At 42.6% G+C, this 14,291-nt stretch overlaps 1 protein-coding gene across 2 annotated transcripts in view; it reads right to left on the bottom strand.

The window, feature by feature from the left end:
- The window catches only part of FSTL4 (follistatin like 4), a 239,883-nt gene that overhangs the window by 154,667 nt on the left and 70,925 nt on the right, over positions 1-14,291 (bottom strand). For both annotated transcript variants that reach the window (XM_054217862.1, XM_054217863.1), the window contains exon 4: positions 8,432-8,680. In XM_054217862.1, the coding sequence (XP_054073837.1) occupies positions 8,432-8,680 (249 nt within the window). The remainder of the gene's footprint in view (positions 1-8,431; positions 8,681-14,291) is intronic.

Genomic DNA, 14,291 nt, shown 5'->3' with positions numbered 1-14,291 from the left:
ATTAAGGTTTTCCCTGGCCTCTGTCTCAGCAGAGGTGGAGACGTCCCATGGAGCGTCACCCTGCACCAAACTGCACGTTACCTCTCAAAAAGGTGACTTGTGAGGCCCTTAATTAAATCAGCAGTTTTTCTCTGAATACAATTTATGTAATTTTAGAGAAATTAAGGTAACTTCATAAGTGTAACAAGAGCACTGAAGAGCCCAGCTCTTGATTCCTGTGGTCACCCATTAGTCAATATGCCTAATTCTGAAAGAACCCAAATTCTTAGGGAATATTCCCAGCATTTTTTACTAGGGGAAAAGGAAACATTTGGTGTTTTAATTTTCAGCCTAACAATGGTTCACCGGAAATCTATTCAAATTACATGGCCTTTTCTGCAGCAACAGTTTCATGCCAAACCAGGACTTGGTTTCTTGCAGAATTGCAGCGACTGCCAGCAAAGGCAACCAGCCCTGGGGAGAAACCCCAACCTAGGAGAAAAATTGCAATATAGGATATTCTTTACATGCAACTGAATTAATCACACTGTGCATCTGAAGTAATTTGTGTGTAATTTCCACACATCCATCACTTTGATTCTCCATCCTCCTCCGTCCTCTTCCTCTGCTTTCATTCAACTGCTAAAACTCTGCATCAAAAGAAGCTTCATTATCACCTCTCAGCTTCCCTGACATCGTTGCAGTGAAGGTTTGCCATTGCCAGGCTTTGAGCCAGCCAAGCAGACGCCACCCTAAAGAATAACGAGCCACATCTCGCTTCTCCGCCCTCAAAAATATTAAGTTGCAACTCCGGATGCTTTAAACTGAGACTGTCTTACGCTACCGCTGTCTTCCTCTGTGCCATGGAGTTTTAGGCTGAGATCTTCTATTTTCACTGTGTATACAGTTTGTTAAACCCCTTTCTTAATCACCTGTCATACCCTCCTTTACGTTCATGCAGGGCAGGGATACCCAAACGGTTTTGATGCTGGCGTGGTCTTCCAGCAAGGCAGACAAGCTGCATGTAGTATTAACTGTGGGCTTGGGTGACTGCAGTGCAACCAGTATGCCCTAAATTACAAGACAGGAAGAAATTAGAAAGTAGACTTCTCACTTTTTTTTTTATTATTTTTTAAAGATGTTAATACTGCTGCTGAAATATCCTTGAATTCCTTTGTTCTAGTTGATACATAATATTAAGCTGTTTGTTTTTATGGGAGATACCATGGCTATACATGTCAAGACTGGCAACAGGGGAAGGTTAATAGACTGGTCCTTAAATAAGATGAAACAGGTAACAGTCACCGAATAAAACCCTTCCTGGGCGCCTCGGTCGTACGACCATTGTAAAAAACAAACTTTACACAATTCCATATTGAAAACAAAAGGCCACATTACAGTTACTCCTGCACTCCCCAAATGGCCATTGCCTTAAATCGGAGCTATAAAACCACCGGGAATGCTGGACAGGGATCACTTTAGATAACATCACTTCTTCCACTAGCTTCATCCATGGTGTTTTCTCCCCCACTTCAGCTTTACCGACTGTATCTGAAATCTAGCACCAGTCTACGCAGAATTGCAGTATCAGGGAAACCAAGATTTGGTTTTGACAAAGCAGAGGAGGAGTTACAGCGGGCATTATTCACCTTTTGATTGACTATGTCAAATGTAGTGTCTGTCGCAGTGCTCCAGTTCCACTTTTCTTTGAGCCTGTAGAGTTACCACTATGGCCATGAGGTCCTCAGCAAAGGTTTCCTATTACTAATACGTATTAGGTCTCAAAGACTTTTTTTTTTTTTTTTTTTTTAATCCTTACATGCATTTCTTCTTTGGGGACTTTTTGTGGGACCTTCTTTAGGACCTCTGCTAATTTTGATTCTTTTTCTAATGCTTAAACTTTCCACACTCTCTTGTTATTGACATTTAATTTCCAATGAAAGCCGAACTACATCAGGGAGAGCTCCACAAGGGCCAAGATTTCCCTTCCATGAATTTCAGTAACGTGAGCAAAGGTCTTTTAAAATGGAAAATACTCCTAAAGACCTTAGACATACTCCTACAAGATTCCTATTACCAAACTAGGAGCAGGCTGTCTCATGTTCGCATCCTCGCATAAAATCAATGGAATTTCCATAATTTACCCCAAAGATTGATGCAGTCTGTTTATAAGGAGTTAAGCTGTCAATCACATCTAAGAGGATTCAGCCTGAAAAGCCAGGTAAAATTGATCCCTCCCCAAAGGGCTCAGTGGAGGGAGCTGGAAAAGCAGCATGGGAATAGTAAGGAATCCCTTTGGTATTCAGAGTCCTGATGTATTCAGTGTAGTGAGAACTGTATCAGCTCTACTGAGAGCAAACGTACCTCCATTATATATAGCACTTATCGCTCTTGATAACATTTGAAACTCCTAATATATTTACATTGGACACCGAAATGATCGCTACAGGCCAGACCTACACGTGGAAGACCCCCGCCTCCTCCCCAGAGGGATTAATCGCATGTCTCCCAACAGCTCTAAATCCATCTCCCTGCCACAGGAGCAGCCTGTCAGCAGCGCTGCAAAGTTAAATCGGCAAATATTAATTGCCAGCTGGGAAATCTGCCGTTAGTTCACACTCAGATTTTTTTATTTTTTTTTGTTTCCAGCTGGAGAGAGAGAGAGTGTTAAACAGAGCAGATTTCTTCGCAGTCTGCAAACCAGCCGAAGGAGTGGGTTTGCCTGTTTCACAACCACTAAATGAGCAAAACATTCAACACCTTCCCAGAGATGTTTTGAAATGCTATTCTTTAGAACAAATTACTTCTGGAAGTAACAAAGCACCAAACTAACACATGGACAACAAATAAAGTACAGAGGAAATCAACCACCACCACCTGAGGCTGAATTCATATCTGCTCGAGATTACTGCAGAGATACATTGCACGAGTTATTAGCCTGCCTTGGGATTTGTTTTCCAAGTTTGTAATTTATTTACATTCAAGCATAGAAATTTTTCTGTCAACATGCGGAAGATTATCATTTTCCATAATTAGAAAGAAACTTTTTGAGAGCTGGAGGGAAGATAGACGAGAAGCAGAAAACAAAAGATGCCATTTAAGGCCATGAAATCCTAAAATGATGAGATGATGTGGGTTGGGAGAGGCCTCGGCATTTAAACATTTAGTGCAGGGTCACACCAGGTCACTGTTCCCAGCCAGGTCTTGAAAGCTCCTAGAGATGGAGGTGGCACCTGGGCAGCCTGCCCCACCACTCGGCCATTTCATGGGAAAACCAGCTCCACATTGAACCTCTCATTTCAGCTTTTCCCCTTGTTTCTCGTTCTCCCACCGCGCACCCCCATGAGGAGCCAGGCTCCATCCTCTAGACTATACCTGCATAAATCATGAGATAACAAGTTATTCTCGCTCTTTCAGCATGCATACACACTCGCACACGTGTGCGTGCCTTGCCTGCGCACACACAGGCGTGTACGTTTTGGAAGACCATATGTAGGTTCATAGTATGAAATGTTGCTCCGAGCAACAGTGAAAGGCTCAAACCCAGCAGCGTGAGAGGAGAAAGGCAGTGTGGTTTTCCGCAGGTACTTCTTTCCAAAATCTGTACAAAAATATTATTTATTAGAGGGCAAAAATTGACCTTGTGTGAGGAGGAAAATTACTATCATGTATGTGCTTAAAAGGAAAAAAAAACAAATATTGTAAGCCATGAGAGCAAATTATTGAAAAAAATTACTACTGACACTTCGGGAGAGATTGGTGGAAGAAGGAGAACAGGACTGGAATACCAGACATGAACATGCCTTTATAACGCCCCATCTCTCCACATACAATTCTGTCAGAGCTCATAAAATTAGAGCTTTAGTAGAAGTGGGACTGAATAAAAAAAAATAAAATAAAAAATGAATAAAGTAATCGGCACAAGTAGAGTGCATTTACATAATGGAAAGTTCAAGAATTCGGTCAACTAAGTTGGATTAAATTCATGCCAGAGCACAAACTAAATCTGACCAGCTGGAGCACAAAGCCGCTATGCAGCCCAGCAAGAAAAGCTGAGCTTTTTATAAAAAAAAAAAAAAAACAACCCAATATACCTGGATAAAGGGAGGATGTCAGAACCGGAGAAAATAAGGAACGAGTTTGGGCAAGCAACACGCCTGCCTTCCTCTAGCAGGGGCTTGGCTGATGCAGGGGACCTTTAGGATTGCTGATCCCACAGAAAAGGGCGGGGAGGGAAAGAAAGAAGGGAAAAAGTACTGCTAAAATCCTGAAAATGGAAAAGCATAGCTCTAAACAGAAAGAATTTCTCTAATGTATGTACACTGCTAGAGAAGTACATCACTCTGATGTGTCTGGAGAAAGGAAGGAGATAAGGGAAGAAAAACTCTGTTGAGTGGTGTATGTGCAGCTTTTGCTGGCCAAAAATAATGAGAGAAAAATGAGTGAAGAGACCGAGTGGGTGTAAAAAGTCAAAAGGAAAGAAAAATGAATAGAAGTGGGAAAAAAAGGGGACTACTTCTATAGGAAAGCAAAGGATTGTCCAAATCACTGCACTAAAATGATTTAGCTGCATTATCCAAGGCATTTATTCAAATAGGAACGTTTCCAGGCCAACTGCTCATTTTCGACATCTGTGGGACAATTGTCATTATGAGCACAGATATCTTTCTGGTTTTCATGAGTATTGGGAGTGCTTTTGGGGACGATGAACTTCTTTCTTCTCTTCTTTGGCAAAGAGCAAAAGCATTTTATCCTCATGTATTTTGTTACTCAGTCAAAATCACCAACACTCAAATCAAACGTCTATGGAAACTCAAAAAACAGTGAAAATACGTAAAACCAAAAAAACCCGCTGCATAGTAGAGAAGTCTTAAATAGAATGTTTTCCTATGGGAAAATCAAACTATGTTTCATACCAGTAAAGAGACCCAGATCAAGGAGAATTTGAACAGCTACGAGTAGCAGTGACATTTCTCCTGAGACCTCTGGATGTAAGACTTCTGCTCTATGGCATTTCCCTTTGGGCTCCAAACTCCTAAGTGAAGTTTTCCACCTAATTATCATTTGCTTTGTCAACTGCAAAAAAAGGATGGCATTCATATTTTTGTGCATGGCAGCACTGGGGAACTGTGCTGCACCAGAGGGTGCAGGATGAAGCCTGGGGAGATCTCTCCTGTTGGGACCTCTCATTGCTTCCCCCACATTTCCATGAGCTCCCACCTTGGATGTCATGTCCATTCACCAGCCCAGCCGGACCAAGCCTTGGGCACAGTGGCCAGCTCAGCCCAAAGTCTGCACAGCAAGGACTAACGCCCTCTGTGATATCTTTCACAAACACAACGTTGATGCGATCTACCCACGTTTGCTGATACCAGAGGGCCGATGCCTCCACGTGGCTGACCCTCACCCAGCAGGTCTGTGTGATTTCCCAGATTGCTCTCAGAGAGACACGTGTTAATTTCAGAAAATGCCACGAGGAAATCTGGATATCTGAAGGCACATAAGATTTTTGAGCTTCTTGGACTCTCAAGGTTTCAAGGAGCCATTTCATTCTAGGCTGGGCAAAGGAGAAGTCAGTCATTTGCCCAGAGCCAAATTCTCTTCTTGTCTTCCTAATATAAATGCTAGCACAAAACGAAATGATAGTCAGGTAGCACAAACCAAGCAACGCTTCTAGTCACACGCAAGTACTTGCTACACACCAGTACTTACAAAGCACTTCCCAGGTGATGAATATGTTAAAAAGACCTGAAAAAAATCCCCTCCCAAAACAAACAAAAGAAAACAAGATCTTTCCTGTTCTCTTTATTATCGGTTTACTGTGGACGGACCTGTGGAGTCGGGGTATTTGATCTCTGCCATACTTTAAGGCCATCCAGTTTGTCACTGGTAACTGGGTAAACCGGCAGAGCACACAGATGCAATCTACGGCATCCCTCAGCCCTACGCAGGGACTTCAGTCGTAATTGAAGAAGTCAACTGCTTCAAAAAACCCATGAAGCAGCCCACTCATCAGCCTAATTGTACACAAATAATTAAACTATCTACTTGATAGAAAACAAATAGAAAGCACATGCCTACCGACAGGTGTACACCTGCTTTCCAGCTGAAACAACACAATTTGCACCTTTGAGATTTTTCTCCAGTCAGAGTCTTACACTGTACGTTACATCTACAATGTTGCTTATAAACCTGTAGCTTAATTGCTTACTACAAATTTCTATGTAAAAGAAAACACTATCATTCTTGATTTACAAATAGGAGACTAAAATACAAAGAAATGAAAAGAGACACAGCAGGCCACTCAGGAACTGCATGGCAGAAACAAGGGCTGAAGCCAAATATTCCTATGGAGTTCCACTCTGTGGAATTATTCCCCCCTTAAGGTAAACTTTTTCTTCTACATTTTATCTCTGCAGACAGTGGTGTGAAGTACTGTTTGATCTATTCATGCGGGAAGAGAAGTGAGTTTGTTTCTTTCTTCCCTTCCATAAAGCTGTTATTCTGCTAAAAGCAGATTTGAGGAGTGCTCCATGGCAAGAGTTTAAGGGTTACCTTAAACTGAGACACAAAACTACTACTTTCTGCCACCATTTCACGGTGTGTTCGGGAAAGCATTCAAGCGTGACATTGTATCATTAGGTATAATACAGCCATTGCAGAGCCACTGATTACTGCAATGAGAACTCATTTTCTTTAACACTATATGCGATAAGGAATGAATAAAAACCCAGGCCCAAAGCATCGTTGTAAAAAGGTAGGCGATGAACAAGAATGAAAAAAAAAACTGTCCGAAGACACCTTTGGGGGAGAAAACCCGCCGCATCAAGTGAGGTAGAGGGGCTGCTGAGCACCTCTGAAATTAAGGTCTGTATTTCCTATTTCTTTGGGAGGTTTCTCAAGCTGCAGTCCCATCTGCATCTTATTCAGGGATGGAGGCAGTGTCCAGCCAGATCCATGCCCTGATCTGACTTGACACCCTGCGGCAGAAACACCAGCATGAGGAGCAAAGCGCAAACATCCTTTTCAGATGTTCCTTTTTAAAGTGACAAGCAAAAATCCCTCTTCACCTTGACCTGCACGTGCTGTGCCTCCAAATACGCCTTTAGGTGACCCCTTTCCGTGATTAACTTCATACAAAGTCTACTGATCCTAGACCTAATTACCTGCATTGGTAAATTTAGAGCGTGCCTGTGATAACCTAACCCAGCTCAGCTGGTGTTCACCAAATCAATCCTCTGACCAGCTTCTCTGTCCCACCCACAGCCAGATCCCCAAAACAAACTAGAATTTGCAAGTCTGAGCAAAGCCATGCCTAGATAGCTCTGGAAGTTTTGGGCTGGTCTCAGTCTCCAGGCCTCCTCCGAGGCATAAGAACAGCAGCAATGCTTTTCTATCTCCAAAGGGTACCAGGAGGATATATTAATAAGACTCTTCAAATAGGCTCCTTTTTCTTAAATAGGTTCTTCCAGCATCATGCATTCACACGTGTTAGTAAACAAGAACCTGTCATGGATAGATCTGCACGCAGCCAAGCTCCTCAGGGGCTCAAGTGCCCAGTGAGCTGAAGATAAAGGAATTATTTTCATATTTGATCACGTAAATGTCACTGGATATATTTGCAAGAACCCACTGGAATCCTTCCATAAGTATATGAAGTCATACCTGACAATGAGTTTTCAAGATATACTCTAGCGAGGCCTTTAGAAGACCTCTCATTAGAAGCAAAATAATTTACAACTTCTTCCACTCCCTGGCATTTTATCACACACTCCTGCCACTTCAGCCTCACTTGATTTGTGACAGGATGGGACATGGCATACAAAATATTAATGGAAAAGACACAGGACTCCATCCCTTTGGTGATATGGTGCAATGATGATAATGAAACTTGCTATTGAACCAGTAAAACAGCCAAAGATGCGTGCATCCTACTGGTAACCAGAAGCATCTTTAAAATTATTTAAATCTCTTCTGGCAGTACACTTCCCACTCCTCTTATTTCGTCTAAACGGCTCCTTTCCTTTGCCCGTGCCATTTGCGTAAGTAACTTTTTGTTTCTCATTTTTGCAACAGACTTTTTGTAACCCCATATACTTTTTCTTAACGCCTTTTGTCTTGTTCAAAACCTTACCTAATGAATTAGATTGTAAAAAGTTATCACACTGGAAGTTGTTTGTACTGAGCAGCACAACCACAACGCACACAAAGCATGCAGAGATGTTAATAATTTACCAGTTCCCAGTTTGATTACATTTTGGGTGGTGACGACACTCACGGCCTTAACAGCTGCATAAAACATGGTGTTATGTTCTATAGTGTCCCAGAATAAATCATCCTTGAAAAATTTATCTCTTAGAAATAAAACATACCATTTGGCCATTTATCAAGATTACGGTAAGACGAGTGATGGAAGTTCTACAGAAGTATTTATTTTTTAATGATGCCCTACCTTTGAAGAAACAGTCCTTGCTGTGGATGATGTAGATTTTCTTCCTCTGCAGACAAGAGGCTCGATGCAGTTGACAGTGATTTTCATAAAGTTTGCCATCAGATCCACACACGGGCATGTAGTTGGACTTGCAATCTTCTACGCATCTGCATTCGGGCTGGTTGGTGTCCTTGTTCACGACACACTTACTCCCCCGGCCGCAGTACTTCTTCTCACAGGACGCATGCAGGCCATCCTGCCCGTAAAGCACTGGGAAGAGCAGAAAACATCAGCGTGAGCAATATTCGCCTAACAGAGCACGCTCGCCTGATGCCGTAGCACAACAGTTACGGGAGCAGGAGCTACAAGCTCTCTGAGCGAAAAAGCACGCCCCATTGACAGCAGCACAGCTGCAGTTTGGAGAGCATCTTCACGTCTGTGCGCCCGGACCTCCAGCTCTCGCTCATCACAACGTTAAGCGTGTGCTGAAAGGGGCTTTACTGAAAAGTGATGGACATGGGGCCGTTGGTTCTTTTAGCCCTTTGTGAAACTATACCCTAGAATAAAATCCGGTGAGAGTATTTCAGTCCCCAAATTTGGCCATGAGTTACGTTCAGAAAGCAATTCTGAAAACCTTCGCTCCTCCAGCCACAAAACCCACGAGGAGCTTGGTTTCAGGCAGCAAAGTGCCCTAAGTGGCGGCACTTGAGTTCTGTACCGGTGTCCACGTTAACTTCCACCCCGTGAGCCAGCAGCAGAACATTCACATGGGTTTCAGTGAAAGCTCAGGCAGACGATCGCTGAGAGCTTTTGAGAAAATAACCCCCAAGAAAGACTTATCACTGAAGTAAAGGCAGTATTACAGGAAGATGCTTCTTGCTGTGAAAGTGACCATCAGCATATATCCATACGCTCTGAATAACTATATATAATGAAAAATAACTTTCTACCACTTTTAAGAATTCATTGGATATAATATTCTGAATATTACTGTATGATCTGCTGTTTGATACTATGAAAAGGCTGAAGAAGTTGCCCTTGTGCTGCAACACTTCCTGCCTCTGAAGTTTCCTCGCTTAAAGGCTTACAGCAGAACGTTCTTGTCATACAGGACAGGGGACTTCCAAACAAGCCACTACCCTGAGCGTAACGGTAATTATTGCTCTATGAAGAGAGCTTCATGAAATTAGATTATTCTATGCTAACTGGAGCACACAAAGTTGAGAATTACAAAGGGATGCTGCAAAAGGCGCAATTAAGGCAGGAATAAACATTTTGTAGTGCACAGCCCGCTGCCAGCCTGGCGCAGCCTTCCAACAGCAGCCTCCGGCTGCGCCCACACCAGTGACTCCCCCTGGACCAGCAAAGGCGGTTTTGAAGCAAATCCTTGCATTTACCACATGTAGGTTTGGCTCTTGGCAAGGCTTCGGTGTGCGCCTTTCAGAGGAAGCTCAAGTGGAAGCACTGCCCCAGACCTGCTCCAGCATCCAACAGGACGAACCCTGCAGTGACGGCAGCGCCACAACATCCTCCAGAATGCCCCCAGGGCTCTGCCCTTCAAAGGTTTTTCACGTAACAGAAGTGTCCAGCCCAGGAGAGCAGATCAGGTCTCATCCAAAGACCCCTCTCGTGACACGTAATGGAGATGTGAGGAGCATCAGCACTAGCTGCCTCTATCTATCAATACCTTTTCATCACGCTAAATTCTTTGCTAACATCGACACAGCCCCTGCCTGCCCAGCATCTTCTGCCAATACGAAATGCCCCAGTGTTGAAGCTACATTTCATCTACTAGTGATCAAGGGGTTAAAGCATACGCACAAAGAGAAGCAAAAGTTCCTACAAAACCTCATTTTTCCTTGTCCCTGTTAAGCCTTTGTTTTTATCACTGTAAATCAGAAAGGGAAAAAAAATCTGTTATTGGAGGATTAACTATTTGACTCAATAACTCATTAAAATTCCTCCAACTTGGCAAGTGAAGAAATATTGACTTTTCCTGACTTGTAATAAACTAGAAGGTCAAAGCATCTCTGAGCAGTGCAAAAAGTACAGTCCCTGGAAGGAGTATCTGAATATTCTCTATTTACTTTACTAATTGTTCCAGAGTTTCTGCAAAACATCCTCAGGAATGCAAATTTTGTGACCTGCCAAAGCTATCTGCATTTACAGTGTCTGCTGTAGATCAGAGCAGCACAAAGGATCAGGGCTTGAGGAAGCCCTTGTCAAGCATCCTCCTCCTCCTCCTTCTCCACTCGGTGGAAGGAGCACTTGGCTTATCCATCGCAATGTGCCTCAAAAGACGTGTTTTGGAGACTGTTATTGATTCCAAAGATATTTTTTTTAAAAAATAAATAAAAAAAAAACCAAACCAAAAATTCAGGAGCTATTAGTGTCTATATAAATACAATTCAGATACAATTACACCAAAGCCCTTCCTGTGCTGTCTTGATTGCTAAAAATTGATCTCTTGGAGTTAGCACCAGCCAAGGAACTGCACCCTGTGCCTTGCTGAAGGTCACTTCTGCCTCCTGGTTCACAGTGGGCTGCTCTGATTTAATGCATCAGGTCACATCTGGGCAGGCCACAGCCGCACCCTGCCCTGGCAGCAGCAAAAATCCTCTGGGAGCCTCAATTATATTTGGTATTTTGATTTTTAATATAAATTTGGCATTACTGAAGACAAACATGACTCCTATTGCAAGGAAGTTTTAAAGTTTTTTTAACGATACTAAGATTTGGTTAAGCAGCAGCTTATAAAAAAAAAAATAAAAATTGACAAAATACTTCGGCTTTTCTACATCTACCGTGGTTACTATGCAGAAATCACAGAATGTCTGTCTGCGTTTATGCCTCGTTCATATTTTTTTCCACAGTTTGGTTCATTCTGTGTTGCCAGATGGAGAACTCCTGTTTAAACGCACCTAAGCTGGGTAAGGGGGTAGGAAGGAGACCCCACAAACAGCCCAAAAGGAAAGATTCATGTACTCAGGAATCCTGATGTGCTTCTACTGGTCCAAGTCCCCTGAAATCTGTGCGAGCAGAGTGCTAACATGGGATGTCTTTGCCAGAATCTGATAATGTTAGCAGCTCTAATTCAATTCCTACTTGCATAACCCTTAGAAGAACTCAATCTCCCCACAAGCACAGACAGACCCTCTGCCCAGGAAGGACAGTAATGGGACGCAAAACAGAACGGAGCCAGTAGAAACCAAGAGGAAAGTAGGTATTTGACTGTAAAAGCACTGTTGTCCTTATCCAGGTAATTAATTAATCCAGAGCAGCATCACGGGAAGGGACTTTCCCTGACTGCATCAGATGCCTGCTCCGGTTGATGCCACGGGCAGCCGGGAAGGACAGCAGCGTGTAGCTCAGCAGCATGAAATGCGCCTGCCATCGCTATTTTTTTTGTCACATTATTAAAAGTGACTGAATTCCCCACTCTTACAAGGATTATTAAAAACAAAGTGAGAGAGGTAATCAAGTGAAACTGCCAAATAACTGCTCACAGTATTTACGAACCCCACTGTACTGCATGGAAAAAGGCATAATTTATTTAATTTATTAGTCACAAAGAAAGTTATTCACTTAGATTAAGAATTGATCATCTTGCAAAACAAGCCACTTTTCAACACTAACTAAGCTTACCCAAGATGGCTAAGAGTCTGAGCTGCTATAGCGTGTTGAAGCCAGCAGGATGGTGAGAGGCAGCCCATTCGCGGACACCCATGAAAACACTTCTCACGTTGCTTTCCGGCCACCCCTGAGAAATCTGGAATTTCGGTGGAAAACCAACAAAAGCTTGGTGCAGGCAGTAAAATAACCGAGTTCAGGCATTTCATAAGGCTGCTTAGCAGGCTGTCTTCATCTCAAAGCAAGACTCCAATAAGAAAATGAAGACGTTATTGCACATTGGAGAATATGCATCCTCTGGCTGCTCATTAATTCATGAAGACAGAGACCTCATCTACCTTTTACACGCCACTAAATACGTTACAGATCAGACTAAGCCTCACAGACTTTTTTTTTTTCCACTCCCAAATACAACCCTATTCCTTACTTCAGCAAAACTCCCACAGAGTTCACGGAAAGGTTGGGTTTACGACAAGCACTGACCACAATTAAGACCAACCAGATGCAGCGAAACCAAAAGCCAAACCGCTTTATCATATGGCTACTCATAAAACATTGCTTATACACTATAGAAATGTAAATGACTACATTTACATGTTAAAAGCCGGTTGCCTTCAAGTAACAGTGAGCTCCTGTAGGCAGCTGGACATGCAGTTTTATTGCCGAAGGAAAAAGTTGAAATGTAACATCAGGACTGGAGCCAAAAGAGGAAACTTTAATTATGGGGCACTGGAGAGTGGTATAACAAAATCCAGAAGTTTCTACGCCAAGTCCTTCAAAGGCAATGCTGCACCTCGCAAACGTGACAAAATAAGAAAGGGTTATTAAGCATTGGAACAGGCTGACCGGGGGAAGGGGTTGAGGCACCATCCCCGGAGGTATTTAAAAGCCGGGCAGACGTGGTGCTGAGGGACGTGGGTTAGTGGTGGGTTTGTCAGTGTTAGGTTAATGGTTGGACTCAATGATCTGAAAGGTCCCTTCCAACCGAGACAATTCTACGATTCTATGATAAAAATACTCAGTCTCTAAACTCAGTTTCTTGCTTCCATTAGGTAAATCGGTGAGGTAACAGGTCTCGAGCTATTCCTCCAGCATCTGGACATCAATTTTCCAACATTTTTCCTTTCCCACATTAAATGTGGTCTAAAATGTGACACTTGTAAGCACTACTTACTGGCAAAAAATGTACCTTGCCAGTACACACAGATATATATATACACACACAATCCGTACACATACAGGTATACGTGTTCAAGTGCGTATTTACATACAGCTATTCACATACACAGATTATACGTGTTTACACATGACTAGACACTTCCCATATACAGACTTGCCACAACTTTGCTTTTGCAGACGATACAGAGTCAGATGCTGCAGCATGGTGCCTTAAACCTTCCTTCCCCAGCACACCTTCAATACACATCTTGAATAACTCCTGGTTGGAAGTAACAAAAGTTCAGATGTGTGACTATTGCACCCGGCTTCTGTTCAGTTTGCAAATGTGTTTGCTACACACATTGTTACTACCGCAATAAAACAAGAAAGGAAACATAAAGAAAGGAATTTCATAATAATCTGCTCTGAGTTTCTCGGATTTTCACTGCATGCCTATTATAAAAGTGGAGAGGCAGAAAAGCCATGGTAAATCACCTGGAATAGGGGCATGGCAACAGTGCATTCATTATCTCTGTTACTAGCCTTTGGAGCTCTTATTTCTTTTTATAAAGCAAAACCAGTGACTTATCCTGGAGAATAATACAGAAAATGAGATGTGCTTCAAGCATGTACATTTTGCTATGGATGCAAACTCTTTTCTTTCAAGGTCCAGGAGATAACCGCGTGTTTGTACGTGTGTGTGCATGTTTGAGCAGGACGGAGAGGGACACATCTGCCTCGGAAGGGAAGGACAAATAAAAATCAGTCACTTTTACTAATTTAGATGCTCTACACGAAACAAAAGACAGGATGACATAGAAAGCCTCCTCGGAACAAAAACAAGGAAACCTTCCCAGATGGCCACATTATTTCAGGAAGACTCTTGCAGAGTTTAAAAAAAAAACAAAAAAACAAAACAGAAACACCATAAGAAAAAGAAAATCTACTCTAGAATGGAGTATTGCGACAAATAGTTGCACCGATGACACCAATGCCAAGGGAGCTGCTTAATCTGCGTCCACAGTTTAACATCAAATACGAACAAATTGGAATTGCTCAACCGAAGTTCAGTACTTCTGCAAATAACATCAAG

This window comes from Rissa tridactyla, chromosome 11, assembly GCF_028500815.1.
Source record: "Rissa tridactyla isolate bRisTri1 chromosome 11, bRisTri1.patW.cur.20221130, whole genome shotgun sequence".
NCBI classification, from domain to species: Eukaryota; Metazoa; Chordata; class Aves; order Charadriiformes; family Laridae; genus Rissa; species Rissa tridactyla.
The sequence above is the reverse complement of the archived record's forward strand: the minus strand, read 5'-3'. Positions and strand labels throughout refer to the sequence as shown.